The 26615-nt window shown below is 51.9% G+C and overlaps 2 protein-coding genes across 9 annotated transcripts in view; one reads left to right on the top strand and one right to left on the bottom strand.

Moving 5' to 3' along the window:
- Nucleotides 1-4259, bottom strand: part of Sgsh (N-sulfoglucosamine sulfohydrolase) — a 16702-nt gene extending 12443 nt beyond the window's left edge. The window contains 1 exon segment of one of the 2 annotated variants that reach the window (NM_001427070.1): nt 4126-4231. In NM_001427070.1, coding sequence (NP_001413999.1) covers nt 4126-4213 — 88 coding nt within the window. In that variant the 5' untranslated portion in view covers nt 4214-4231. 2 annotated transcript variants of the gene reach the window in all.
- Nucleotides 4242-26615, top strand: Slc26a11 (solute carrier family 26 member 11). Of its 7 annotated transcripts, none has more exons than NM_001398807.1 (17): nt 4242-4368; nt 5439-5665; nt 6636-6828; nt 7694-7779; nt 9954-10033; nt 11221-11363; nt 15333-15508; nt 15944-16016; nt 17984-18034; nt 19847-19907; nt 21105-21160; nt 21338-21478; nt 22767-22894; nt 23156-23255; nt 23666-23799; nt 25749-25821; nt 26030-26615. In NM_001398807.1, exons 2-17 carry the CDS (start codon nt 5483-5485, stop codon nt 26131-26133), a joined length of 1782 nt encoding a protein of 593 aa, NP_001385736.1. In that variant the 5' UTR covers nt 4242-4368; nt 5439-5482; the 3' UTR covers nt 26134-26615. The 7 variants fall into 7 exon arrangements, with proteins under 7 accessions (NP_001385736.1, XP_038943462.1, XP_038943459.1 ...); XM_039087531.1 differs by having other exon boundaries at nt 4295-4364; XM_039087532.2 differs by lacking the exon at nt 4242-4368 and adding an exon at nt 4870-4961.

A 26615-nucleotide genomic window follows, 5' to 3' on the forward strand; every position in this document is an offset into this window, starting at 1 on the left:
AGAGAGCACGTTGGCTGGGGTCAGGAGGGACAGTGTGGGGACTCAGGATACTGCTGCAAAGGCTGGTCCCTGTGACGCTCAGGAGTTGGACCAGACACTCCCAGAAGGTAGGACACCTGAGGGGGTATGATGCCAGGCATGACGACGATACAGGAGTTTGTGAGCAAGCAGGGAACACACAGGTAGGCAAGATCCCTGGGTGGATGTGTTAGCGGAGAGAGAAGACACCATGGTTTGCAGGGGACCCAAACGGGAAACTCAGGTGAGGATGTTAACAGGTAGACTAGTGTGGGGAGCACACACAACAGATCTGGCGTCCATGCAGATGTGTTAGTGGGTGGTGGGTGGATGTAAACTGGGTCTCCCAGGCTCTGCAGACACCTTACAAGGTGATAGCCAGTCAGGAGAGACATGCCCAGGACACAGCTGAGGTGTGGTGTGTGTGTGTGTGTGTGTGTGTGTGTGTGTGTGTGTGTGTGTGTGTGTGTGTGGTGTATAAACCACATTTCTGCTTCTCTTAGAAACAGACCTCTTCCCTGAAGGCTACAGCCTTGCAGATTGTCTATTTCTGACCATCGAGCCTACAGGAGGCACCGGAAGTGCAGAGATGACTTGCAGCGCCCAAAGTCATGCAGGAGTACCCCAGAACTAACTGGAGGGAACCCAGGAGCAACATGTCACCCACTTGCTTCAGACAGTGCGATTCCTGAACAAAGGTGATGCCTAGCCTCCAGTCCAGTCATCATCATGCACCCTGCTGGAATACTTGGGCAAGAATCAATGACAGATGAGCAGGTGGGAGGACAGGAAGGAGGACAGGTGGGAGGGCAGGCAGGAGGACAGACGGGAGGACAGGCAGGAGGACAGATGGGAGGACAGACAGGAGGGCAGGCAGGAAGACAGATGGGAGGACAGGCAGGAGGACAGACAGGAAGACAGGCAGGAGGACAGACAGAAGGACAGGCTGGAGGACAGACAGGAGGACAGATAGGAGGACAGGCAGGAGGACAGGCAGGAGGACAGACAGGAAGACAGATAGGAGGACAGGCGGGAGGACAGACAGGAAGACAGATGGGAGAACAGGCAGGAGGACAGGCGGGAGGACAGGCGGGAGGAGAGGTGGGAGGACAGGCAAGAGGACAGGCAAAAAGACAGGCAGGAGGACAGACAGAAGGACAGGCTGGAGGACAGACAGAAGGACAGATAGGAGGACAGGCAGGAGGAAAGGCGAGAGGGCAGGCAGGAGGACAGGCAGGACAGACAGAAGGACAGGCTGGAGGACAGGTGGCAGGACAGGCAGGAGGACAGATGAGAGGACAGATGGGAGGACAGCCAGGAGGGTGGGCAGGACAGACAGAAGGACAGGCTGGAGGACAGACAGGAGGACAGATGGAAGGACAGGTGGGAGGACAGACAAGAGGACAGGCTGGAGGACAGGCAGGAGGACAGGCAGGAGGACAGATGGGAAGACAGGCAGGACAAATGGGAGGACAGGCAGGACAGATGGAAGGACAGGCGGGAGGACTAATGGGAAGACAGGCAGGAGGACTGATGGGAAGACAGGAGGGAGGACAGGTGGAAGGACAGGCGGAAGGACAGGTGGAAGGACAGGCTGGAGGACAGGCAGGAGGACAGGCGGGAGGACAGCCAATAGGACAGGCGGGAGGACAAGCAGGAGGACAGGCAGGAGGACAAACAGGAGGACAGGCGGGAGGACAAACAGGAGGACAGATGGGAGGACAGACAGAAGGACAGACAGGAGGGCAGGCAGGAAGACAGATGGGAGGACAGACAGAAGGACAGACAGGAGGGCAGGCAGGAAGACAGATGGGAGGACAGGCAGGAGGACAGGCGGGAGGACAGGCAGGAAGACAGGCAGGACAGACAGAAGGACAGACTGGAGGACAGACAGGAGGACAGATGGAAGGACAGGCTGGAGGACAGACAGGAGGACAGACGGAAGGACAGGCTGGAGGACAGATGGGAGGACAGATGGAAGGACAGGTGGGAGGACAGACAACAGGAGGGTGGGCAGGACAGACAGAAGGACAGGCTGGAGGACAGACAGGAGGACAGATGGAAGGACAGGTGGGAGGACAGACAGGAGGGCAGACGAGAGGACAGGCAGGACAGGCGGAAGGACAGGCAGGAGGACAGACAGGAGGACAGATGAGAGGACAGACAGAAGGACAGGCAGGAGGACAGATGGGAAGACAGGCGGGAGGACAGACGGAAAGACAGGCGGGAGGACAGGTGGAAGGACAGGCTGGAGGGCAGGCAGGAGGACAAGCTGGAGGACAGGCAGAAGGACAGACAGGAGGACAGATGGGAGGACAGGCAGGAGGACAGATGGGAAGACAGGCGGGAGGACAGATGGGAGGACAGGCAGGAGGACAGACGGGAGGACAGGTTGGAGGGCAGGCAGGAGACAGACAGGAGGACAGATGAGAGGACAGATGGAAAGACAGGCAGGAGGACAGATGGGAAGACAGGCAGGACAGACAGAAGGACAGATGGGAGGACAGGCGAGAGGACAGGTGGGAGGACAGACGGGAAGACAGGCAAGACAGATGGGAGGACAGGTAGGAGGACAGACGGAGGACAGGCAATAGGACAGGTGGGAGGACAGGCGGGAGGACAGGCAGGAGGACAGATGGGAGGACAGGCTGGAGGACAGACGGGAGAACAGGCGGGAGGACTGATGGGAAGACAGGAGGGAGGACAGATGGAAAGACAGGCGGAAGGACAGGTGGAAGGACAGGTGGAAGGACAGGTTGGAGGACAGGCAGGAGGGCAGGCAGGAAGACAGATGGGAGGACAGATGAGAGGACAGATGGGAGGACAGGCTGGAGGACAGACAGGAAGACAGATGTGAGAACAGGCTGGAGGACAGATGGGAGGACACAGAGGAGGACAGGCAGGGGCGGTTGTGTTCAATGTGCCTTCTCCTGCACGATAGGATGGAATGCTGCTTTCTGCACACAGAAGTCTCAGCTCCTGCCTCTGACCCTGATACGGACTGAATTGAGTCCTTCCTGAAAATTCCTGCTGTCACTCTTTGAATCCACAGTCTTCAACAGTTAAACTAGGGTGGGGTCCAACTGGACAGGACTGTGGCATTTCTCTGTCAGGTTAGGAAAGGAGACAGTTGCTGTCAAGAAGCCAGGAAGGCCACCTCAGAAGCAGACAGAGGAGCTGGTTCTCTGAACCCAGTCTCTCGATATAATGGAACCAATAGAAATACATTTGTTTGTTAACAACCTGGCCTGTAGTGTTGAGTGCATGTGTGTGAGTGTGTGTGTGCATGGCCTCTGGGTATTGAACCTATGTCCTCTGGAAGGGCCCCAAGTCCTGCTAACCACTGAGCCACCTATCCAGCCCCAAGCCTGTCAGGTTTTTGTTGTGATGGCTGTAGAAGCTGAGACAGGACGGAAATTCCATACAGACAGGACTGCGGGAGATTCCAGCATCAATCCTATCTGGTGGATGTTCACTACTGTCCTCAGGGAGATGGGGGTAGTGCTGCTAAGACAGCACTGTTTGTGTTACCATTAACCAACGGGCCTGCCCAGACACCACAAAATTTATCAGAAAGAGTGGGCCTGGCCCAGGGCCAGACCTCAGAAGGCCTGGGGTGTCACAAGCCAGGCACTGATCACCCAAACAGGAAGTCTCATGAATGCTGGAGGAACTTGGTGGTTTCTAAGAGGGGCTGAGGGAGCTTGCATGGGCAAACTGTGCTGTACTGTACTTTTGGGTCAGGAGGTAAAAAAGCTGACCAGGTCATTCTGTAAAACCTCGGGAACTCCGGCTCCATTCTCCTTTCTGGAATCTTCTCAGAGATCTATGAAGCCCCTAGCTCTGCAAAGCCACCCAGTATGAGTAGCTGGGGCCCACGGAGTCTCCCTGGTAGCTCTGACTACATTTTTTGGGGTGCTGAGCCAGACTGGGGAGGACAGAAGCGGGAGGGCCAGATGCATTTAGAGTCACTAGGAAGAGACCCACAACAGAGGCTCTGCAAGGAACTGGCACGCAGGGGTCAGCACGGGCTAGTGGCGGGGAAGAGCCGAGTGGCCACTTCTTGGGGCAGCAGCAGGTGGCCGTGCCAGGGACGGCGGCACTCACCAACTATCAGCAGCACGTTGCGCGAGTGCGCGCCGTAGAGTCCCAGGACCAACAGCAGTAAGCAGCAGGCCACTGCCGGGCGGTGCATGGCGGCGCCGATCAGGGTGAGCGGTTCCGGCTCGGCCCCTCCACAGGGTCACGTGCACGGCAGGCTCCGCCCATGTACTGCCCACTCTGTTCCTGAGATTCCTGAGGACTCAGCTACGGCCACTTCGGAGGACCCCGAGCCTCGGCGTTCGGTGGGTGAGTCTGGGTCCGTGTAATGGAGAGAGGGAGTGCGTGGCAGCGTGGGCTGGGGTCACCAGGAACTGTGGACGCAGGGCCAGCGCTAGGTCCCCGGGGGAGCCCTACTCCAGAGACCCTCCCATTGGAGTCCGGGCCGCTCTCAGCCTTACTCCAGGCTCTCTGACTGGCTTGTGTTCCCCACCAGGACCTCAGTCCCCGCCCCTCACCTCGGATCACTGAATCCCCTCGCTAGCCGCGGAGTGGGGGTGGGGAGGAGTGGATTTTGTCCAAAGTGTCACTTCAAGGGCTGGAGCGTATGGACCAGTAACGGGGAGTCAGCTTTGGGATGGGACGTGTGCGTGTGTGTGTGTCTGTGTGTGTACATACCCGGATCTTAGCGGATGGTACATACCTAGAATCAATTTAGGAGCCTTAGTTCGTCACAAACTAGAATCTTCAGCGCCCCCCCCTCTGGGTTATGAAGGCCACAAGCGGGTGCCGGGTAAATCTTGACTTCAAGGATGTGACATGCTCCCGCCCCCTTTCCTCCAACTGCAGTCCTCAGTGGTAGATGGAGCTCTTCCACCTAGGTGGCCCTCTGCGGTGGTGAGGTGTGACTCCTTGGGGCCCGTCTGGCCGCCCACCCACACACTCTGCTGGCCAGCGGAAGCCTGAGTCTATAGGACCTGCTTCTCTCTGGACTGGATAGTCAGGTTCCCTGGGGAGGGGGTAAAAGAAAGAAACACGGTTCTTCAGAGGTGAAAATTTAGTCTTTAGGCATCCCATGAAGAACTAGTTTGCCAGGTTTTGTTGGTAAGTTGATAATGGAGAGACACCAAAACTTATAGACAGTGGGGTTCAGGGGCTGTGGCCCAGAGAAGGGAAAAAGGGACCTTCCTGAATCCTTGGTCCAGGCCCATGTGCACATTTTTGCTGGCTTCCAGATCTTCATGGTTTGATAAACTTAGCCACCTGGCTGAGCCTGTCTCCCACAAAAGGCAGGTTCTGCTCCTAATGCTCTTGGAAAGATAATGCTACCTTCTCCCAAGCTCAGCCCCTGATCACTGCTCCGTGTCACCCATGCCCAGCTTTGTAAAAGGTCTGGGTCAGGCCAGATCCCCCCAGCCTGATCATGGCACCAGACACACACTGCTGCTCCAGGGCAGACCTGAGGAGGAGGCTACCCGTCCTGGCCTGGCTGCCCAACTACTCTCTGCGGTGGCTGAGAATGGACGTCATCGCTGGACTCTCCGTGGGTCTCACCGTCATCCCCCAGGCCCTGGCCTATGCAGAAGTGGCTGGACTCCCGCCCCAGGTGAAGTGGCTGACCTCTCTGCTAGCTGCCCCCTCCCCTTAGCCTGATCCCTCCCCATTCCTCAGTGTCTGTCCACAGGATGAACCACCAACCATGGAGTCCAACACTTCCATGTGTCCGACCCAGACGGTCCCTTTGTGTCTAATCTCTTAACCTGTGACTTATTTTTGGTGCCAAGCTGGTCCTAGATTTTTCCATCTAGGGATCGAATCATGCCTCTCGGTGGCCTTAAGAACAGCCAGTTACTTTTATTGGTGGTTTCTGCTTAGAGATCCTAGCACTTGAGAAGCTGAAGGGGGGGGGGGATTGAGAGTTCAAGGCTAACCTATATCACAGGGTTACACAGTGAGACAACAGGCTTTAAAAGAAGATTAGAAACGTGGGGCTGGAGAGATGTCTCAGTAGTTAAGAGCTCTGACTGCTCTTCCAGAGGTCCTGAGTTCAATTCCCAGCAACCACATGGTGGCTCACAGACATCTGTGATGGGATCCGATGCCCACTTCTGGTGTGTCTGAAGAGAGCAACAATGTACTCACATACAATAAATAGTATCTTTTAAAAGATGGCTCCACAGTTAAGAGCATTTGCTGCTCTTGCAGAGGACCTGGGTTCAGTTCCCGGGACCCAGATGGGGCAGCTTCTAACAAGCAGTTGTAACTCCAGCTACAGAGGATCTAACGTGGACCTCTGAGATCACTCCCACTCACGTGGCACGCATAGATAATTGCAGGCAGAGTACTCAAGCACATAAAATTTAAAAAATAAACACGTCTTCAGACTCACACATATAAACACCCAGACCTCCGAGCCTCCAGCAGACAGCCCCCAAGCCCTTCCTTCCATAGTTAATGGAAGGAGAGAGGTGCATCCTCTGGTGTGTGCTGGGGTGCCCTAGTGCAAGGTTGACAACAGAGAGTGCATAGTGACCAGCCTGGGCCTCCTGGTGTTCACTGTAGTCTCTCCCCAACAGTACGGTCTCTACTCTGCCTTCATGGGGTGCTTCGTGTACTTCGTCCTGGGCACCTCCCGGGATGTGACTCTGGGCCCCACGGCTATCATGTCTCTCCTGGTATCCTACTACACCTTCCGTGAGCCTGCCTATGCCGTGCTGCTTGCCTTCCTGTCTGGGTGTATCCAGTTGGCCATGGGGCTCCTGCATTTGGGTAAGACTCTGTCTTCCTGCTGTGGGTAGTGGCTTCAGGCTGCTTCTCCTGGGGTACCAGGTCCTTCCGGGGTGCTTTTCTGTGCATCTCTGTATACAGGGGTGGGACAGCCTCTATTGCTACTGTATTCTGGATAGAGGCCAAAACCATTGGAGCCCCAGAGCCTAGACCTTTCCTACCTTCCAAAAATACCTAGAATATGGTTGGAAAGAGGGTGTCTCAGTCAGGGTTTTACTGCTGTGAACAAACACCATGACCCAGGCAAGTCTTATACAGGGCATTTAATTGGGGCTGGCTTACAGGTTCAGAGGTTCAGTCCATTATCATCCAGGCAGGAGCATGGCAGCATCCAGACCGATGTGGAGCTGAGAGTTCCACCTCTTATTCAGAAGGCAGCTAGGAGAAGGCAAGCTTCCAGGCAGCTAGGATGAGGGTTTTAATGCCCAAGCCCACAGTGGCACACTACTCCAACAAGGCCACACCTCCAAATAGCACCACTCCCTGGGGTAGGCATACTCAAACCACCACAGGCGGCTCACTGATAAGAGCATGCACCACGCAAGCAGAGGATCGGGGTTTGCTGCACCCGCAAGGGCAACTCAGAACCAACGGTGGCTCCAGTTTCACAGGAACTGGCATCCCCTCCTGGCCATACATGGTGCACATAAACTCACACAAGCACAAGCACACACACACACACACACACACACCCATACACAACATAAGTTTTTGAAAGAAAATATCCCAAGTAGCATGTCAGACGTCAGTCCTTAGCTGCCATCTACGCCCAGCCCCTGGGCCACACGTACCCCTTCTCCTCCTGAAACTGAGAGGGTTAATGGTTTCGCTCCTTTCTCTCCCACAGGGTTCCTGCTGGACTTCATCTCCTGCCCTGTCATTAAAGGCTTCACATCCGCTGCCAGCATCACAATTGGCTTTGGACAGGTCAAGGTAGGCACAGTGTCCCCTAGACTCTGCTCCTGTGGCTGCTGCTGTCGTGCCTGGGAGTAAGACCAAGGCCAGTCGTGCTGCATGGCGCCTGCAGCCCTTCACCGTGGGGCAAGAAGCACATTCTTAAGTGCCTTAGGGTTTTACTGCTGTGAACAGACACCATGACCAAGACGAGTCTTATAAAGGACAGCATTTAATTGGGACCGGCTTACAGGTTCAGAGGTTCAGTTGATTAGGGTTTTACTGCTGTGAACAGACACCATGACCAAGACAAGTCTTATAAAGGACAGCATTTAACTGGGACCGGCTTACAGGTTCAGCGGTTCAGTCGATCATCATCAAGGTGGGAACAGGGCAGCATCCAGGCAGGCATGGTGCAGGCAGAGCTGAGAGTTCTACATCTTCACCTGAAGGCTGCTAATGGGAGACTGGCTTCCAGGCAGCTAGGATGAGGGTCTTAAAGCCCACACCCACAGTGACACACCCACTCCAACAAGGCCATACCTTCTAATAGTGCCACTCCCTGGGCCTAGCTTATACAAACCACCACACCTTAAGGGAGTTGTTGAGTGAGGGTCTGGTTTCCCAGATGGTAGCCTGGGGCTGGTACCTTGGCTTTATTGTGCCCTGGTGCCTGGTGTTTTCTGTCCTATCTTTTACAACCAACTCATTAGGAGATTCAAGGTTGCCAGGCAACCGCCAGGCCCCAGCAGTAAGTCTCATCCCACATCCGACTTCCATGCATGGCTTTGCTACTCTCTACTAGGCTTTAAGTATGCCAGCCTCTTTTTTAAAAGTGGTTTGTAAGTCATCTACAAAAGTGCTAAAACTCAGTCTTCAGTTACGGAGGGTAGAAATGACTTTCACGGCTACCAGCCCACAAGGATGGGACTGTGGTCTAAAGGTCCCTGCAGCTAGCACGCTTGTGCAGAGTGAAGCCGAACTCTATCCTGCCCTTGGCAGCATGGGCCCCTCGTGGAACACTCAGGGCCACACCCTTGGCTCGTGACGCTGTGTCACCACCGCACAACGCCAGGAGGCCAGGGGTGCTCCATCTCTCTGTTCGGGCTGAGAATTGTAGGATAGGTATGTGTGTGTGCGGTGCTGGCTTTTTCTTTCTTTGTTTCTTTCTTTGTTTCTTTCTTTCTTTTTTCCCACCCTGATTTTGAGGCACCAGATCACACTTTCACGTGTCTTAACTCCCAACACATCCCAGACCCCTAGATGGCAAGCTTGTCATTGTGTCCACTGAAACAAAACAAGCAAACAACTCTTAGCAAAGTGCGGGTGTGGGTGAGGAGGAGTCCCGTGCACTCCTGTGCTGGTGTCTTTTCTTTATTTGGGAAACGACCTAAGTCAGTTTTGGTTTTGTTTTTCTTTGGTTTTTGGTTTTTGGTTTTTTTTTTTTTTAAGCTTTATTTATTTAGTGGATACAAGTACACTGTAACTGTCTTCAGACACACCAGAAAAGGGCATCGGATTCCATTATAGATGGTTGTGAGCCACCATGTGGTTGCTGGGAATTGAACTCAGGACCTCTGGAAGAACAGTCAGTGCTCTTAACTGCTGAGCCATCTCTCCAGCCCGCACTAATTCAGTTTTAGTACATAGGTAGAGTGTTTTTATTTTTCCCTTCCCTGTGAGCATTGAATGGTCTCTTGTGTGGCCATAATGCCAACAGGTGGATCCTTCTCTGTACCCCATTTTGCAATCCTAGCTGCCCACCTGGTTTTTAAAAAACGTGTTTAGGGGCTGGAGAGGTGGCTCAGCGGTTAAGAGCACCAACTGCCCTTCTGGAGGTCCTGAGTTCAAATCCCAGCAACCACATGGTGGCTCACAACCATCTGTAATGGGATCCGATGCCCTCTTCTGGTATGTCTGAAGACAGCGACAGTGTACTCATATAATAAATAAATCTTTAAAAAATATATTTTTTAATATATATTAAATATATATATGTATCCACTCTCCTGCCTTTGGGGCTTTTAGGAATCACCTGGTAGTCTCCTGGGAGCCCTAAGACAGCATGGCCCTGAGGATTGGGTGTCCAGTATGGGACTCCAGAGGCTCTGCTGATGGAAAGAGAGGGTTAGGGTTAGGGTTAAAGGCAGGGGAGGTGTGAGAGGAGCTGGCCTCTGGTGGGCGATCATCTGATGGTTCCTCTGTTTGAACAGAACCTGCTGGGATTACAGAACATCCCCCGGCAGTTCTTCCTCCAGGTGTACCACACCTTCCTCCACATCGGAGAGACCAGGTACCTGTTGGCTTTTCTCCTTCCTTCCAGACCCCCTTGCCACCCCCACCTTCATTCCCATCCAGGGGTGGCATTTGTTCTTTCTCACATGGGCCCCTGGGAGAAGAGCTGTCGGTCACCCTGCAGCAGGTTAGACGTGCAGATACCCAGGCCAGGCCAGACCCAGAGTTAGCAGCATTGGAGCAAGGACCTGGGCAGTGTGGACAGCCTACCTCCAGCCGGTTAGTCAAGAAAGGCCAGACAGTGTCTAGCTTCCAATGTTCTCAGTAAGGGCGAGATCACAGACACAGCACCAGGAGCTGATGGAGGGTACAGAGGGAGTGGGCAGAGAGCCAGGGAACCCGCGGGGGTGGGGGGGCGCTTTCCTCCGGAGAGTTAAATACGGCATCAGTGCAGTGGAAGCCAGGATGAATGGCCTATTCCTTATGCCAGAAATTATTTGGGGAGCCACCCAAGCCCAGGGCAGTCTGCTGGGCTCCCCAAGGCCTAAAGCCAGTGGCAGGGTGCCTCCTGTCGCCCTGGTGGAGGCAGGGGAGTGAGACTGGCTATTCACACTCCTTATGGAGAGAGAGTGCAGTGAGCAGGGTGTCACTGACTATGTAATCCCAAGGCCTGCAGACCACTTGGGATCAGACCAAGCATCCAAAGGCCAGAGGACTCGTGACTGAAAAAAACAGGGCCAATAGTCCAGTTACCGTGGTGATGAGGGGCCTCTCACCTCCCAGCCCTCACAGGGGTGTGTCCTTCCCAGGCCAGAGTAGTTCTGAAATAGACTAGAGACACAGATTATTCCGAAGGTAGAAAATGGGGCAGGAGGGGTTGGGGATTTAGCTCAGTGGTAGAGCACTTGCCTAGCAAGCACAAGGCCCTGGTTTCGGTCCCCAGCTCAGAAAAAGAAAGTGGAGCAGGGAAAGAATCTTGTAGCAAAAGTTACCTCTGAGAGTTATACTTTTGTCTGTGAGTCTGTCGTTTGGGATGCTGAGGCAGGAGGATTACAAGTTCAAGGACTGCTTGAACTGTACAGGGAAACCCTGGCTCAATAAAAGGAAAGAGCAGCCATGAACTGAGTCCATGCTGACTGCCTGCCTCCTTACCCTCACCTGCCACTCCACTTCCTCCCCTTCTCCCACCCCCTTCCCTCTTGGTCCCCCACACCCCATCTCCTCTGTACCACACCCCGTCTGCAGGGTGGGCGATGCCATCCTGGGACTGGTCTGCATGGTGCTGCTGCTTGTGCTGAAGCTTATGCGTGAACACATTCCTCCTCCCCATCCTGAGATGCCCCTTGGCGTGAAGTTCAGCCGTGGGCTAGTGTGGACCGTCACAACAGGTGAGGGGACCTGCAGGCAGAGGAGCCGGTCCCACAGCGGCCAGTGCTGTGGGCGTAGGCGTTTTCCACCCATGCTGAGCTGAAGACATAGGCCTCAGATAGTTTTCAGGCCTTGATGGTGACATTGCAGATCATAGTTGTCACTTAGTGGGGGACGGTGTTGCTGCCATCTGGTGGACAGAGACCAGAGGTGTGCCGTGCCTCTGCAGGGACTCACTAGCTCAGCATAGCAACAGAAGAAATCAAATTCCACGGAGACCAACCAACTCTAGCCTTTCTTTTGTTTCTTTTTATTTACAGGATGATCATTACTTTTAAAAGCATATTTTAGCTTTCATGTATATGAGTGTTTTTGCCTGCATGTGTGTCTGTGTACCATGCAGTGCCCACAGAGGCCAGAAGAGTGCATCATATCCCCCAGAACTGGAGCCATAGATAGCTGTGTAGTGGTCCCGTGGGTGCTGAGGATTGAATCTGGGTCCTCTGGGAGAGCAACCAGAGCTCTTAACCTTTAAGCCATCTCTCCAGGCCTCCTTTAAAATACTTTAATTTATTCTTTGACATTCTCATACATTTCTACAAAGTATCCTGATCGCATTCTCTCTCCATGACTGACTCCAGCACATCCCCTCCCATGTTCATGTATCATTTTAAGCAACTCACTGAGTCTAATTAGCACTGTATACATTCCACAGTGCTGTCTGGCTCTCTGCTGGAGCAGACTACGGAGAGGCCACCCTCCTTTCCCCAGCAGCTGTCAACTGCTAGGGATGGGGTCTCATGAGCCCTTCTCCATTCATGATTTAAACCAGTGGGTGCCGGTGGGGGAGGACAGTGGTGGTGTTCTATTTTTTTTTATTCATTTATTATATATAAGTACACTGTAGCTGTCTTCAGATACACCAGAAGAGGGCATCAGATTTCTTTACAGATGGTTGTGAGCCACCATGTGGTTGCTGGGTATTGAACTCAGGACCTCTGGAAGAGCAGTTGGGGCTCTTAACCACTGAGCCATCTCTCCAGCCCCGGTGGTGGTGTTCTTAGTTACACTTTTCCTCCAAGCTTTCCCTGTCCAAAAGCAAGTCACCGTTTTCTGACTCCTCTCTTCCCCTCTCTGACCCAGAAGTCCCGCCTACTCCTCTCCCAGTGGTTGGTTCCCTGAAATCTCTATTCATGAGGGGAACGTTCTGCCACAGCACACAACCTTTATTGTTTACAATAAGCCTTAAACAGCACAAGAGCTGGGCAGATACCTACCCTCTATGCTGTTAGAATCTACTTTCCTATCATTAACCCAAGTTATTACTTACTATGTTTCTTCTGGGTTGCTCTTAATGCCAATCAGGCAGCCCTCAAGGCCATGTGTTCTTGACTCCAACCCATGGCATCTTCCTCCTCTCCCTCCTCTTCCTCCTCTTCTTCCTCCTCTTTCTTCTCTCCTCTCTCGTGGTTCTCCTCAGACCCCGCCCCAAAGCCTGGGAACCCTAAACCCTACCTATGCCCTTCTGCCCTACTATTGGCCATCCACATCTTTATTCACCAGTCAGAAATAACTTGGGGGAAAGGTCACATAGAGTGACTTGGGTTCAGACTCTCTCCTCTCTGGAGCAACCAGGTCTTGAGGAACCAATATTAGCATTAGAATACCAACAGCATCAGGCCAACCCCTGATACATTTCCTCATTTTTGTCCAATTAAAAAGCCTCTTTCTCTTATAGTAACAAACAGTACACAATGGGAGCTAATTTGAAATGGTTTTGAAAATTATTAAGTACTAATTACATTTACAAGTCCAGTCTGCTTGTATTTTGTAACTTGGGATGAGGTATTTTACCGGCTATCCTATCTTGGTGAGTTAGAATTTTATATCTATTCAACCCCATCAGAGATTTGAGGAGGAATAAATATTATCTGGGTATACACGAAGCACAGGGACACAACTTCCAAAAATCATAGAGATGGCAGAGATAGCTTACCAACTGGGCAGTCTCTAATACTTCATATAATGTTGGAGCATCAGTCTTCAGCCTTCTGGCCCGGAACATCTGACAGACCTTAAGTGAAGCAGGAGTTCTAAAGGACTAGATTACCCAGTCTTGGCAGAGATTAGCCGTCATCTATCCTACATCCGTTTGTCCTATTTTGGACCGCATTTTGTCAGCAGATAAAGTTAGAGCATTTCATGCCCAGTGGCTAGCCACAACTGAAGCAACTCCATATGGAGGTTCTGAAACTCATCACCTTCCTTGAAGTGGAATTGGAGGGGACAGGGAACTGTCAGGAGCAGACATGTCTCGTGGTCAAAAGATCTTTTAATAATAAAATGATTTGGGGGCTGGAGAGACCGCTCAGCAGTTAAGAGCACTGACTGCTCTTCCAGAGGTTCTGAGTTCAATTCCCAGCAACCACATGGTGGCTTACAACCATCTGTAATGGAGATCTGATGCCCTCTTCTGGTGTGTCTGAAGACAGCTACAGTGTACTCATATACATGAAATAAATAAATAAATCTTTTTTAAAAAATGAAATGATTTTAAATGCCATATTCTGTGGATCTCTGACGCTTTTGAAGACCATCTGTCTATTTATAATATATCTGAACAAACTAACGTGGCCTGTCTCCAGCTACCCATTATCCGTGCAGCCCAGAACGTATGTTTCTGTGATAATCCTGACTCCTATCTAACATGCTGCCATGTTCCCACCTTAGTGGACTGAACCTCTGAACCCAGAAGCCAGTCCCAATTAAACAGTGTCCTTATAAGAGTTGCCTTGGTCATGGTGTCTGTACACAGCAGTAAAAACTCTAAGACACGGTTCTTTAGGGTTTGAGGATCCTGTGTCTCTTTTTCTCACATCTTCACGGTAACTTGACTTGGTTCTTTTCCCTGCCAAAGTTGATGTCCCTGTGACCGTACGTTTTCCCAGTGTGGACTGTAAATCCCATATAAAGACGATGGGAGTTGTTACCGTTTCTCCTTTAGACCTGCATCTGCTTTTAAGGAGCCCTACACATTAAGGAGAAAGTCACTGATACATGGCCGCTGTTTCTAGTCCTCTTCACGCTTGTGAGCCATTCTTGGCTTCTGTGTGGCGGTGTTTCCCTCTGCACAGAGGCTTCGCTGACACCGTCCTGTGGTGTGGGCTTACTGGTCAATTCTTTCTGCTTTTTATGTCTGAATTGGTTTTTATTTTTGCTTTATATTTCAAAGACAGTTTGCCGCATGTAGAATGGGTACAGAAGTCTACTTTTTTTTCCCCTCTCGATGCTTTAAAGGTTCTGTCTGCGGTCTTCTAGCCTTCTGCATCACTCCAACGGGAGTGTGTTCCTGTTCTTCTCTGTGCTTGACCCTTTTCTCCACTGCTTTTAAAATAGCCCCTCCCTGTAATTTAGCTCTCCGGGTGTAACTGCAGAACATTACACAGCACAGGCTGGTCTGGTATGTGCTGTGTAGTCTAAACTAGCCTCAAACTCACAATCCTCCTGCCTCCACATCCTCATTCCTCTCTGTCACCTCCACGATTGTGTGCGTCACAGGGCCACATGCTCATCCCCGCTCGTGGCCTCATTTATTCACGCCGAGTCTCCCAGTATGCAGTGGGGGGTTGTGGAAGGGTATTGTCCCTGGTATGACATGCAATGACTCTGACCCAGTTATCTTACTCTCATTAAGACGAGGTCTCAGGGCTGGAACGATGACTCAGTGGTGAAGGACCCTCGTTGCTCTTGCAGAGTTCCGTGTTTAATTACCAGCATCCACACAGTGGTTCAGAACTGTCTATATTTCCGGTTCTGGGGGAATCTTCTGACTTCAGGCTCTAGGTACCTACATGGTACGCACACAAACACACGCACGCACGCACGCACATACGTGTGCACACAGGCAAAACGCTCCTATACATAAAATAAATTGAATACGTTTTCAAAAATCAAAACAACCACACCAATCTCTTCCCCTTCTGCCCTAGCTCGCAACGCCTTGGTGGTCTCCTTCGCGGCCCTGATTGCTTACGCCTTCGAGGTGACAGGATCCCATCCGTTCATTCTGACTGGAAAGATCGCCCAGGGGCTCCCTCCTGTGAGGATGCCGCCCTTCTCAGTGACCACAGACAATAAGACCATCTCTTTCTCTGAGATGGTGCAGGTGAGTGGATGCAGAGCCAGCAGCATGGCTGAGGCTGAGGTGACCCCTGGGCCCGGTCCTTGAGAAGGGGTGTCTCAGCAAAGTGGAGAAGAGACCAAATAGGACACAACCTCAGGATATCTCTTTGTCTTTCTGCCTCAAGCCCCTTCCTTCTTAAACACGTGGGGAAGGATGCATTAACCAGGTTCCTCTTAGCGCACCTCTCTCTCTCTCTCTCTCTCTCTCTCTCTCTCTCTCTCTCTCTCTCTCTCCCCCCCCCCCCTCTCTCGTGATGAGGTGGCACTTCCTCTCCAGTATAAGTTCATTCACACTCCTGTAGCTGCCCACGTTTGCCTCCATTAGCCGCCAAGACAGCCCAACCTACTCTGGCAGGTCCCTGCTTGGCAGGAGACTTCCTGAGCACAGGGGGATTGCTCAGTGACCTTCTCCTCTTAGGACATGGGGGTCGGACTGGCTGTGGTGCCTCTGATGGGCCTCCTGGAGACCATTGCTGTGGCCAAATCCTTCGGTGAGAATCCTGTAACTCCTCTCCCACCCCTCCCGCCAAGCTCACTGCCTCCTGGTCTGTCTATTCCAATTTTTAAAATCAGAATTTAAATACAAGTAATGCATGCACGTGTTTTAAAATGAATAAAGGTAGAGGGCCAGCATAGCCCGGCCACTCTCAGAGTACAGTCTGCACAGGGACAACGCTCCTAGCTCACAGAGTCCAGACAGAGGACACTCCATGCCCTGTAAGCAGGACTTGGACTCTGAGGAGCCCTATCAGCCTGCCTTGTGTGGACGCGTGAGGCCCTGCCATGAAGCCCCCCTCACTGGCTTCTGCTCCTACCATGCGGTGCTGAGCATGGTGTCAGGTGAACTGGAACGAGATGTACGTTAAGGAACATCTTCCCCTGCACAGCCTCTTACAGCATGCACTGGCCGCCTCGTGGATCATAGAGATATGTCAAACCAGGAAGCAGTGGGCTGTGTTGTAATTGTGTTGTAATTGTTTTTAGTGTAATTTGTTGAATTGAAAAAAAAATTTTTTTTTGATTCTTTTTTTTTTTTTCGGAGCTGGGGACCGAACCCAGGGCCTTGCGCTTCCTAGGCAAGCGCTCTACCACTGAGCTAAATCCCCAACCCCTGAAAAAAAATTTTTAAGATGTATTATATTTTTTAAGTGTGTGTGTGTGCGTGCATTATATTTTTTAAGTGTGTGTGTGTGCACATACGAGAGTCTACGTGAGTGTATGTGAGTGTGTACGTGTGTGTTTGTGCATGTGTGTGTGTTTGCTCATGTGCGTGTGTGCATATTTGTGTAGATGAGTGAGAGAGAGAGAGAGAGAGAGTGTGTGTGTGTGTGTGTGTGTGTGTGTGTGTGTGTGTGTACGTGAGTTCAGAGGCCAGAAGAAGGAATCAGATCCCACTGAACTAGAGGTGCTTTATTTATTTGTTAGTTTAATACCAGCCCAAACTTCATGGCCTTGACTGGCATGAAACTCAGCTTGACCTTGAACTCACAGAAATCTGCATATCTGCCTGGGATGTAAATGAGCCACCATATCCAGCTGAACAGTTCAAGTTTAATCAGGCTGGACTTTAAACTTCAACTTTAGTAGGTGGCTCACAGAATTCCTAAATAATTTAACCCCTTGTTTTCTCCTGCTGGCTCAGGATGAACTGGGCCCTTGGTCTTGCCTTTCTAAGGAATGCTCTTGAATCCCTCACTTGACCCAAGTGCTTTTTCTTTTTTAAGATTTATTTATATATTATCTATAATGGATATATGCCTGAAGGCCAGAAGAGGGCACCAGATCCCATTACAGATGGTTGTGAGCCACCATGTGGCTGCCGGGACCTCTGGAAGAGCAGTCTAACCACTGAGTGCTCCTAACCACTGAGCCATCTCTCCAGCCCTTGACCCAGTTCTTACAGCTCCGTATTATCGGTGTCAGTGTTCTGAACTGTAAACACAGCAGGTCCTCTTTGCTATGGGTACAGGCTGATTCTGAGGCTAAAACCCAGATAAGAGGCTTGGGGTGGGGCTCGGTAGTGCGGCATTTGGCTAACGTATAAGGTCCAGGTTCCACCCCCAGCAACACACACCATCACCAGCGAAAATAAAATATGGTTTCAAAGTTCCACATGTCATGTTTCCTGCGTGGTCCTGGTTATACCTGGGATAAATTCCTTCTCCAACATTCCAGTACTTTGTCCCTTACCCAAGTCAGACTCTCAAACATCTATTTATTTGCTGGGCATGGATTCCTACCACTTTTACCCTGGTACTGAGAGGTAGAGGCAGACAGGTCTTTATGAGTTCAAGGCTAGCCTGAACACTTGCTGCCCCCAACCACTGAGCCACCCATCTCTTCTAGTTCCTGCTTTTGGGTGTGTAAGCATTTCTTAATGTAAACTTGTCCCTGCGGCTTGGGACCCGCACATAGCGTGTACATAGGTAACAGCGTCTCCACTGCCCTTTCTCTTTAGCCTCCCAGAATAATTACCGCATTGATGCCAACCAGGAGCTGCTGGCCATCGGTAAGACCCGTTCTGTTCCCAGTGCCTGTGTGTCTGTCTGATTGCATCGGGTATGATGTTTGTAGCGGGAGGAGCCTTTGAAATATCAGGTTGGACTTGTCCTCATGTGTCCATTCGGCTCCATGCAGCCCCTCCTCTGTGGTCTGTTCCTCTGCCTGCCAAGTACCTGCTTTGCCCTGCCTGAAAGCTTCAGCTGTTTGTGCCAGCACTGGCCGGGCATCTCCATTGACTTCAACAGACTTGTCTCCAGCCCAGGTTCACCAGGGGTCAATGTGACTCTGTGGTCTGTGTGATCCTGTGTAGCCCGTGGTCACTATTCAGTCTCTACCAAGCTGCCCTGGCCTTTACTCTCAAAGGCCTGGACTTGGCTCTGTGACTCAAGAGGGGCTGGTACTTAAGTAATTCCCAGTCTTACAGGGCTTTTTCTCATTTTTCTGTGTGTCTACCACACTTCCGAATGACCCTTGGTCAGCTCAGTCTGGCTGCGGATGTCGGGGCCAAAAGAAGGGAGATCTTACAGGAATTGAGGTTGCTGATATTTTTCTTTCTTTCTTTTTTTTTAAGATTTATTTATTTATTATTTATGAGTACACTGTCGCTGTCTGCAGACACACCAGAAGAGGGCATCGGATCCCATTACAGATGGTTGTGAACCACCATGTGGTTGCTGGGAATTGAACTCAGGAACCTCTGGAAGAGCAGTCAGTGCTCTTAACCACTGAGCCATCTCTCCAGCCCAATTTTTTTTTTTTAAAGAAAACAAGGTGTTTTTATTTTAATTCAGGAGGGCAGCCCAATATTTTTTATACTCAGTAATAAATGCTATATATTAGGGAATGCAAGATAGCCTGCCCACCCTGTCTGAGGAGCCGCTGGCCGCTATGGCTGCTGGGGACAGGGAGTCACTTTTCTCCAGTGGTGTAGCTGTACATGTTCCAAGTCTAAGCAAGTCACGTCACACCTGCCCTTTGGGATAGCGACTGGCTTCCTTACACTTAGTGCTAGGGAAGTTCCAAGAGTAGGACTTGAACCTGTGGTCGCCAGATTAAGTCACCGTAAAGGTTCCTGTGTGGGATGGATGTTGAGCAGGCAGAGCGTGGTGGGTGTAGGCCAAGATCTTAGTTCTTGGGTCCCAACAGGAAGTAGTAGTAATGTGATATAATATGATGTCACCCTGGAAAGCGCTTTGCTGCCTTTCAGTCCCTTACGGGACTCAGCATTCGCAGCAGCCACATCTCAGGTACCCTCTCAGCTACAACCCTCCCCGGAAGGTCCTCTCCATGGTTGCTGATAGTAGTGACTTTAAGGTGTCATGAGGCCTGAGCCAGATCTACTTTAAACCTAGACTAGATAGGACATGGTGATGTTGGCACTCAGGAAGCAGGGACAGAAAGCTGCAGGTTCAAGTCCTTCTTGGCTCATGGCCACCCCGGGGTACCTGAGACCTTGTCTCAGCAAAAGCTGGCCAGGGTGGTGGTGCACATCTTTAGTCCCAGCACTCAGGAGGCAGAGGCAGGCGGATCTCTGTGAGTTCAAGCCCCATCTGGTCCACAGAGCAAGTTCTAGGACGGCCAGCGCTATACAAAGAAACCCCGTCTCCAGGAACAACAACAAAAGCAAACTCTTTGAATTAAGAGTTAGAAAGCTAGACTCCAAGGCAGGGAATGTGATAGATTTGGTTCCTGTCCCTGGATGAGCACCAGGTGAGGGGTTCCAGGTCCTCTCTGTCTTTCCCCTGTGTGGTTCTGCATTTGAGTCCCCTCCTGTCAGCCCAGTGTCCCTGCCTCTCCTGGTTAACTCTTCTCTCTCCAGGCCTCACCAATGTGCTGGGCTCCCTAGTCTCGTCTTACCCGGTCACTGGCAGCTTTGGGCGGTGAGTAGCCATGTTCTTCTTCTCCGTACATTTAGGGTTAGCAGGGTCCAGAGACCCTTTTCCCCCTGCCATGCCCTTAGTCATACTTGACACTTACCTCCTTTAGTCCGACAGGCATTCTAAAGACCTCTGGGAAGCTGTGACTTGTCCCCAGCAAGGCAGGTCACATCTACCCCACAGGATAGCTCCTGGCATCTCTGCCCAGCATTTAGTGATACAACTTCCTGGTTGATTACAAAAGAAATAGTGGGGAGGGCTTGGCACGGTGCCACAGATCTTTATTTCTAGCACTTGGGAGGCAGAGGCAAGTGGATCTGTGTACATGAGGTCAAGGCCAGTCTGGTGTACAGAGTGAGTTCCAGGGGAGATGTTGGAGAGAGAGAGAAAAAAGAGAGAGGGAGGAGGAGGAGGAAGAGGGGAGAGAGGGAGGAGGAGGAAGAAGAGGAGGAAGAGGGGAGAGAGAGGGAGAGAGGAGAGAGGGGGAAAGGAAGAAGAAGGGGAGAGAGAGGGAGAGATAGAGAGGGAGAAGGGGGAGAGAGAGAGAGAGAGAGAGAGAGAGAGAGAGAGAGAGAGAGAGAGAGAGAGGAGAGAGGGGAAAGGAAGATGTATCCATATCTGTGTCTGTCCTGATGCATTGTTCGGAGGCAAGTTTTCCTGGGTTCAGAGCTGGGGGAGCTCTGAGGCTGAAAGAGGGGCTACATGCATTACCGAGCAGAAACTGGGGATGTGGGGAGTCAGAAGAGGGGAGATCTTAAAATAGTTGAGGTTCTTGATCAGTGGCTTCCATACTTAGTAATAAACGGTTTATATTAGGGAAAGAAGACAGCCCACCCACCCCTAGCTGAAGAGGTATTGGCTGCTGATGGCTGCCGGTGCTGAGTGGGTGGGGGAGTCGTCTTCTTCAGTGGTGTGGCCAGTGGGCAATTGCCATAATAGAGCCATACCCGGGCTCATGCAGGAATCCCTACCTAAGTAAACTAAGTGGGCATGTAAAACAGAGTCCCTAGGAAGAGGAAGGGACTTGAGAGAGGAATGGGGGCTGGTGGCAATGCTAACTCACTCATTCTGCTAAGGGGGCTGAACCACCTGCTGTCACCTCCACTTCAGGTCTTCCTGGAAGGTCAGCCCTCCAGTGAGGCCAGACAGCTCTCCTCTCAGCCATGGGAGATTGATGGGTTTCCTCCTGTTGCCTTCCAGGACAGCAGTGAATGCCCAGACGGGGGTGTGTACCCCGGCAGGAGGCCTGGTGACTGGTGAGCCCCACCCCTTCTTTACCTTGGGTGGAAAAGGTGGAGGGGAGGAGCCCACGGTTCTCTACCAAGTCTGTGTAGTGGATAACCAGGCTCCTCCGTACCTCCGCTGAGCCTGTATCCTTCTGTGGGTGCTGGCCGGGTGGGTGCCTGTCCCCAGTTGACCCGCCACCCCCACAGGTGTCCTGGTGCTGCTGTCTCTGGACTACCTGACCTTACTGTTCTACTATATCCCCAAGTCTGCACTGGCTGCCGTCATCATCATGGCTGTGGCCCCGCTCTTTGACGTCAAGATCTTCAGGAGGCTCTGGCTTGTTCAGAGTACGTACCGCAAAGCAGGCAGCTCTGGGGTGACATCTGGGAATGCCTAGGCCTTTGTTATCCCTCCTGGCCTGTGGGCTGGAGCTGTGGCACTCTGGTAAACTTAGGAGAAGATACACTGGAGGTGGCTGCTTAGCGAGCGAAGCTGGACTTCGGTCCACACAGAGCTGGACAGAGCTCTGTAGCTTTGGAGTGGAGAGCAGAGTTTCCCCACTCGGTGTCCTCATCCTCTCCTCCCCCCATCTTTCTCTTCCTGAGGGGGTGGTGACAGAAAGGCCTCACACAATAGTCTCTCAGTCTCCCCCATCTCCCGCCCTGAGAGCCCCTCATCCACTGGTTTCTTTAACAAATCAGAGGTTAACTTTTCCTCCTTCCTCGTTGTCCAGTTGTCGGGTGTGTGTCCCAGCTTTCTGTGTACCAGGTTTCATCTTTAGGACAGCCTTGAGATATATCAGTGTAGATGTGTGGAACTGATGTTCTCCAAGGAAACTAGGACTCCAGAAAGGGCATGGCCTGTCTAGGTTGCCACATCAGAGGTACAATCTCAGACTGAGTCCAAGTACTTTGTGCCCAGGGCAATAAATCCTCCTGGTCTCCTGGAGTCACAAGACACACCACACACGCACCATGCTACATATACACAGAAACACTCACATACCACACCGTAGACACACACCCATACACACCACACACACACATTCACCACACACACACACACACACACACCATGCTACATATACACAGAAACACTCACATACCACACCGTAGACACACACCCATACACACCACACACACACATTCACCACACACACACACACACACACACACACCATGCCACACACACACACTCTCTCTCTCTCTCTCTCTCTCTCTCTCTCTCTCTCTCTCTCTCACATACCACACAAACACATAATGCACACAGAGACACACAGACAGACACACACACACACCTTTCTCTCTGTCCCTTTTCCCTGGATCCTCTGATGAGCCCCCACCCCCACCCCCAGCCCCACCCCAACGCCTACCTGCTCAGAGGCCAGAGGGCTGGGATGGGCCAGGCAGGTCCTACGCTGGTAGACAGAGACCCCATTCTCTACCTCTGCCCTCCGTCTAGAGGACAGCTGCAACCCACACCTTCTATTCATGTGACCTGATCTTCCTCTAGGCAGCTATAGGGCTCTGACTACCTCCATGAACCCCAGGAGAGGCTAAGGTTGGTCACTGGGCTGTGGGGCTCAGTGAACAGGGATGGGGGTGAAGGTTGCCTCTGAATCAATACTCCTCCTAGGGCTGGACCTGTTACCACTCTGCGTGACATTCCTGCTGTCCTTCTGGGAGATCCAATACGGCATCCTGGCAGGGACCCTGGTGTCTTTGCTCATTCTCCTGCACTCTGTAGCTAGACCCAAGACCCAGGTAGGCTCATAGTAGGGAGAGCGGGAGTGGGAATCCCCAGGCCCCAACAGCCTCCTTGCTTGCTTTCCTAGGTGCTCCTGAGGGAGAGCATTTTCTAGCTCTCCTGAGTGTGGGGTGTTGGGGGCTCTCCTGCCAGCTCGCACTCCTACTGTACCCCACTTGATAGACTTGAGTCAGGGGTTCCTCCTGGTGCAATGAGGGAAGCTTGGAAGACTGTCCTGTCCTGTCTGCTTCTAACGTTCACCCCCCACCCCAATCCAGGTGTCAGAGGGACAGATTCTTGTTCTCCAGCCGGCCAGCGGCCTGCACTTCCCTGCAGTTGATGCCCTCCGAGAGGCAATGACGAAGAGGGCCCTGGAAGGTATGTGAGCCCATCAAGATGAGCAGCACACACTTCCTGCCGTCCCCTACACCACAGTCTCAACACCCTCAGGCCCGGCCCCTGTGGTCAGGGAGACACTCACCTGTTTTCACGGTTGAGACTTCATTGAGTAGCGTCTGCTGCAGATAGGACAGCCCTCACTGGGCGGTAGCCCTGTGGCTTCCCTACAGCCTGTCAGGAAGGGCCGTGTTTGCTTCTGTTCCTCTGTCTGGGGAACTGACATACAAGGGAACGTACAAAGGAAGTTGCTCTCTCCACAAATCCATTCTTTTCACCTTGGTTCCACTGCTGGGCGACAGCCCTGGGGAATGGTCTCATGGCGGATGTTTTTCCACTGTCGGGCTGCAGAGCCATAGGCTCTGTGGCAGACTCATGGCCTGTCTCCCCAGCATCCCCACCACGTTCTGCGGTTCTGGAGTGCACGCATGTCAGCAATATAGACTACACCGTGATTTTGGGACTCGGTGAGCTCCTGGAGGACTTCCAGAAGAAAGGTGTCACCCTGGCCTTTGTTGGCCTACAGGTAGGAAGGCCAAGCCACCATATGAGGAGGGTCCACAGTCTCCCCATGGCCCTAGGTTAATGTGATACGTGTGGAAAGATACAATTGCACCTGCCTATGGTCCCAGTATGTAGGAGTGTCTTAGGGTTTTACTGCTGTAAACAGACACCATGACCAAGGTAAGTCTTATAAGGACGACATTTAATTGGGGCTGGCTTACAGGTTCAGAGATTTAGTCCATTATCATCAAGGTGGGAGCATGGCAGCATCCAGGCAGGCATGGTGCAGGAGGAGCTGAGAATTCCACATCTTCATCTAAAGGCTGCTTGCAAAACACTAGCTTCCAGGCAGCTAGGATGAGGGTCTTAAAGCCCACACCCACAGTGACACACCCACTCCAACAGGGCTACACCTAATAGTGCCACAACCTGAGCCAAGCATATACAAACCATCTCAAGAGGCTGAGGCAGGAGTACTGACATGAGTTCGAGTCCAGCTTGGGCCATGTATCAGGTGTGAGGCTCGCCAGAGCTACAGAGTTAAGACTCTGTCAAAAAAGTCAAAACAAGGGCTGGAGAGATGGCTCACAGGTTAAGAGCACTGACTGCTCTTCCAGAGGTCCTGAGTTCAAATCCCAGCAACCACATGGTGGCTCACAACCATCTGTAATGGGATCTGATGCCCTCCTCTGGTGTGTCTGAAGAGAGAGTGACAGTGTACTCATATTAATAAAATAAATAAATCTAAAAAAAATTTTAAAAAGTCAAAACAAACAAAACACAAAAACTAAAACTAATTTAAATTCCTCAGTGATACCTCTGAGCCATAACATCATTATACACACATCTGATGACATCATTATACACCCATCTGATGACATCATCATACACACCCCATCTGAAATGACAGCATTATTAGTACCTCATGTCAGGTGACATCATTGTAAGCAGCCCTGTCAGATGACGTCATTGTAAGCACCCGCACCAGGGCTCTCTGCTGGCTGTGGTTCTAACCTGGCAGGCTACCAACCATCTGAATTCATCTTCTGCAGTCGGTGCCGACCCACATATGCTGTCTATGTGCTCAGTGTTGGGAACGTCAGGCCAGGGCTCTGGTCCAGGACCATGCTCATGGCCACTGTGCTGCGCCTGCGTGCAGAGCTCTCGTCCTCGTGGGTGTTAGAGATTATTGGAGGCAACGTGGAAGGAAGAGACCTACCTCTGCAGACGCAGGGTGCCCTTTAATCAGAACCGTGGAGGGCAGGGGTATTCAAGGGAGTGGAGCCTGTGCCCAGGATGATCTGGCATTATAGGGAGGACAGGGGAGCTTCAGAAGAGGAAACTTATCTACGGGTGTGCTCTGTGTAGTTTCAAGAAGGAAGGATGTCAGCAGATGTTGCCGTTCCTACACTGGCTTTCTGGTCAGACGGTTTCTTCTCACCACGCCTAGTCCGGGGCTGAGATTTGCTGTTTTAAGTCATTAACCTTTATGGTCACTGGAGACCGTTCATTTGTAAGCTCTTCTGGCAGTGCTCACCCATCTCCCTCCTCCCGCTTCTCTCTTCCCTCCTCCTCCCTCCGTCCATTCAAACTGAAGCAGACTGTGACAGTTTATTTATGCCTGGCTCGTGGAGTGGCACGGTTAGGAGGTGTGGCCTTGTTGGAGTAGGCATGTCACTATGGGCGTGGGCTATAAGACCCTCACCCTAGCTGCATGGAAGCCGGTCTTCTGCTTGGATGCTGCCACGATGCCTTGATGATAATGGACTGAACCTCTGAACCTGTAAGCCAGCCCCAGTTAAATGTTGTCCTTACAAGAGTTGTCTTGGCCATGGTGTCTGTTCACAGCAGTGAAACCCTAACCAAGACACAGACTCTCCCTGGATCACTCAGGGTATCCAGATGAACCACCCACCACACAGAACAGAGCAGAGGTACCCTGACCTGTATCAAACTGTGTGTGCGTCCTAGGTGCCCGTGCTCCGCACACTCTTGGCTGCTGACCTCAAGGGTTTCCAGTACTTTACCACTCTGGAGGAGGCAGGTGAGTGTCTGGAATATTCTTCGGCAAACTGTGATGGATGTGGAACAGGACGAGTCAAGAAAACTCCAAGCTGGGCAGGGGCCTGGCCTCAGACAGGCCCACCCTTTCTGCCTGGGTACCAGACCCTGGGTGCCGGTCATTCCTTGAGTTTAGGATCCAGCCTTGGGTAGTATTTTCAGTACTTGATAAGATCCTGTGTGTTTTGCAGAGAAATCCCTGCAGCAGGAACCAGGGACTCAGCCTTACAGCATCCGTGAAGACACTGCCCCAGAGCACAGGAGCTCCCTACTGAAGTCTCCCTCGGGCCCCTGAACGGCAGCTGGTATAGGAAGGGTCTCTGGAAGGTTCTGTCGCTGTGACTTGGTGTCACCTGATAGACTCACCAACCTGGCGGGACTGAAATGGCTCTAGGGAAGAGCAGGGAGCCATGTGTGATTCCGGGGTGTCCCCTAGGTGTGAGTATTTGAGGGGTGGGGTGGCTAGACAGTCTTCCAGAGAGAGAGAGAGAGAGACCAAGAAAGGTGGGGAATCATGTCTTTTGGCCTGGGCTGGCAGGGTAAGCTGGCATTTTCCAGATCTCAAGTCCTTCTTTGGAATCAGACCCTACCAGAGAAGAGTCAGAGAGACCGGGCATCTCAGAGATGTGTCTGACCATGGCGTGAAGACGAACCTGAGCTGAAGAGGCGACCACAGTGTGCCACACAAGGTCAATTCTGTTTAAAATCACGTGTTTTGAAGTGGAAGTCACTCTGGTGTTTTTGTAAAGCAATACGAACACTAATCCTTGGCTTTTT

The sequence above is a fragment of the Rattus norvegicus genome, chromosome 10, assembly GCF_036323735.1.
Source record: "Rattus norvegicus strain BN/NHsdMcwi chromosome 10, GRCr8, whole genome shotgun sequence".
Lineage (NCBI taxonomy): Eukaryota > Metazoa > Chordata > Mammalia > Rodentia > Muridae > Rattus > Rattus norvegicus.

Coding starts and splice junctions, on each gene's coding strand:
- Slc26a11 (NM_001398807.1), top strand. CDS start 5,483: ATGGCACCAGACACACACTGCTGCTCCAGGGCAGACCTGAGGAGGAGG. Junction 19,908..21,104: donor GTCACTGGCAGCTTTGGGCG/GTGAGTAGCCAT, acceptor GTTGCCTTCCAG/GACAGCAGTGAATGCCCAGA. Junction 23,800..25,748: donor TGGCCTTTGTTGGCCTACAG/GTAGGAAGGCCA, acceptor TGTGCGTCCTAG/GTGCCCGTGCTCCGCACACT.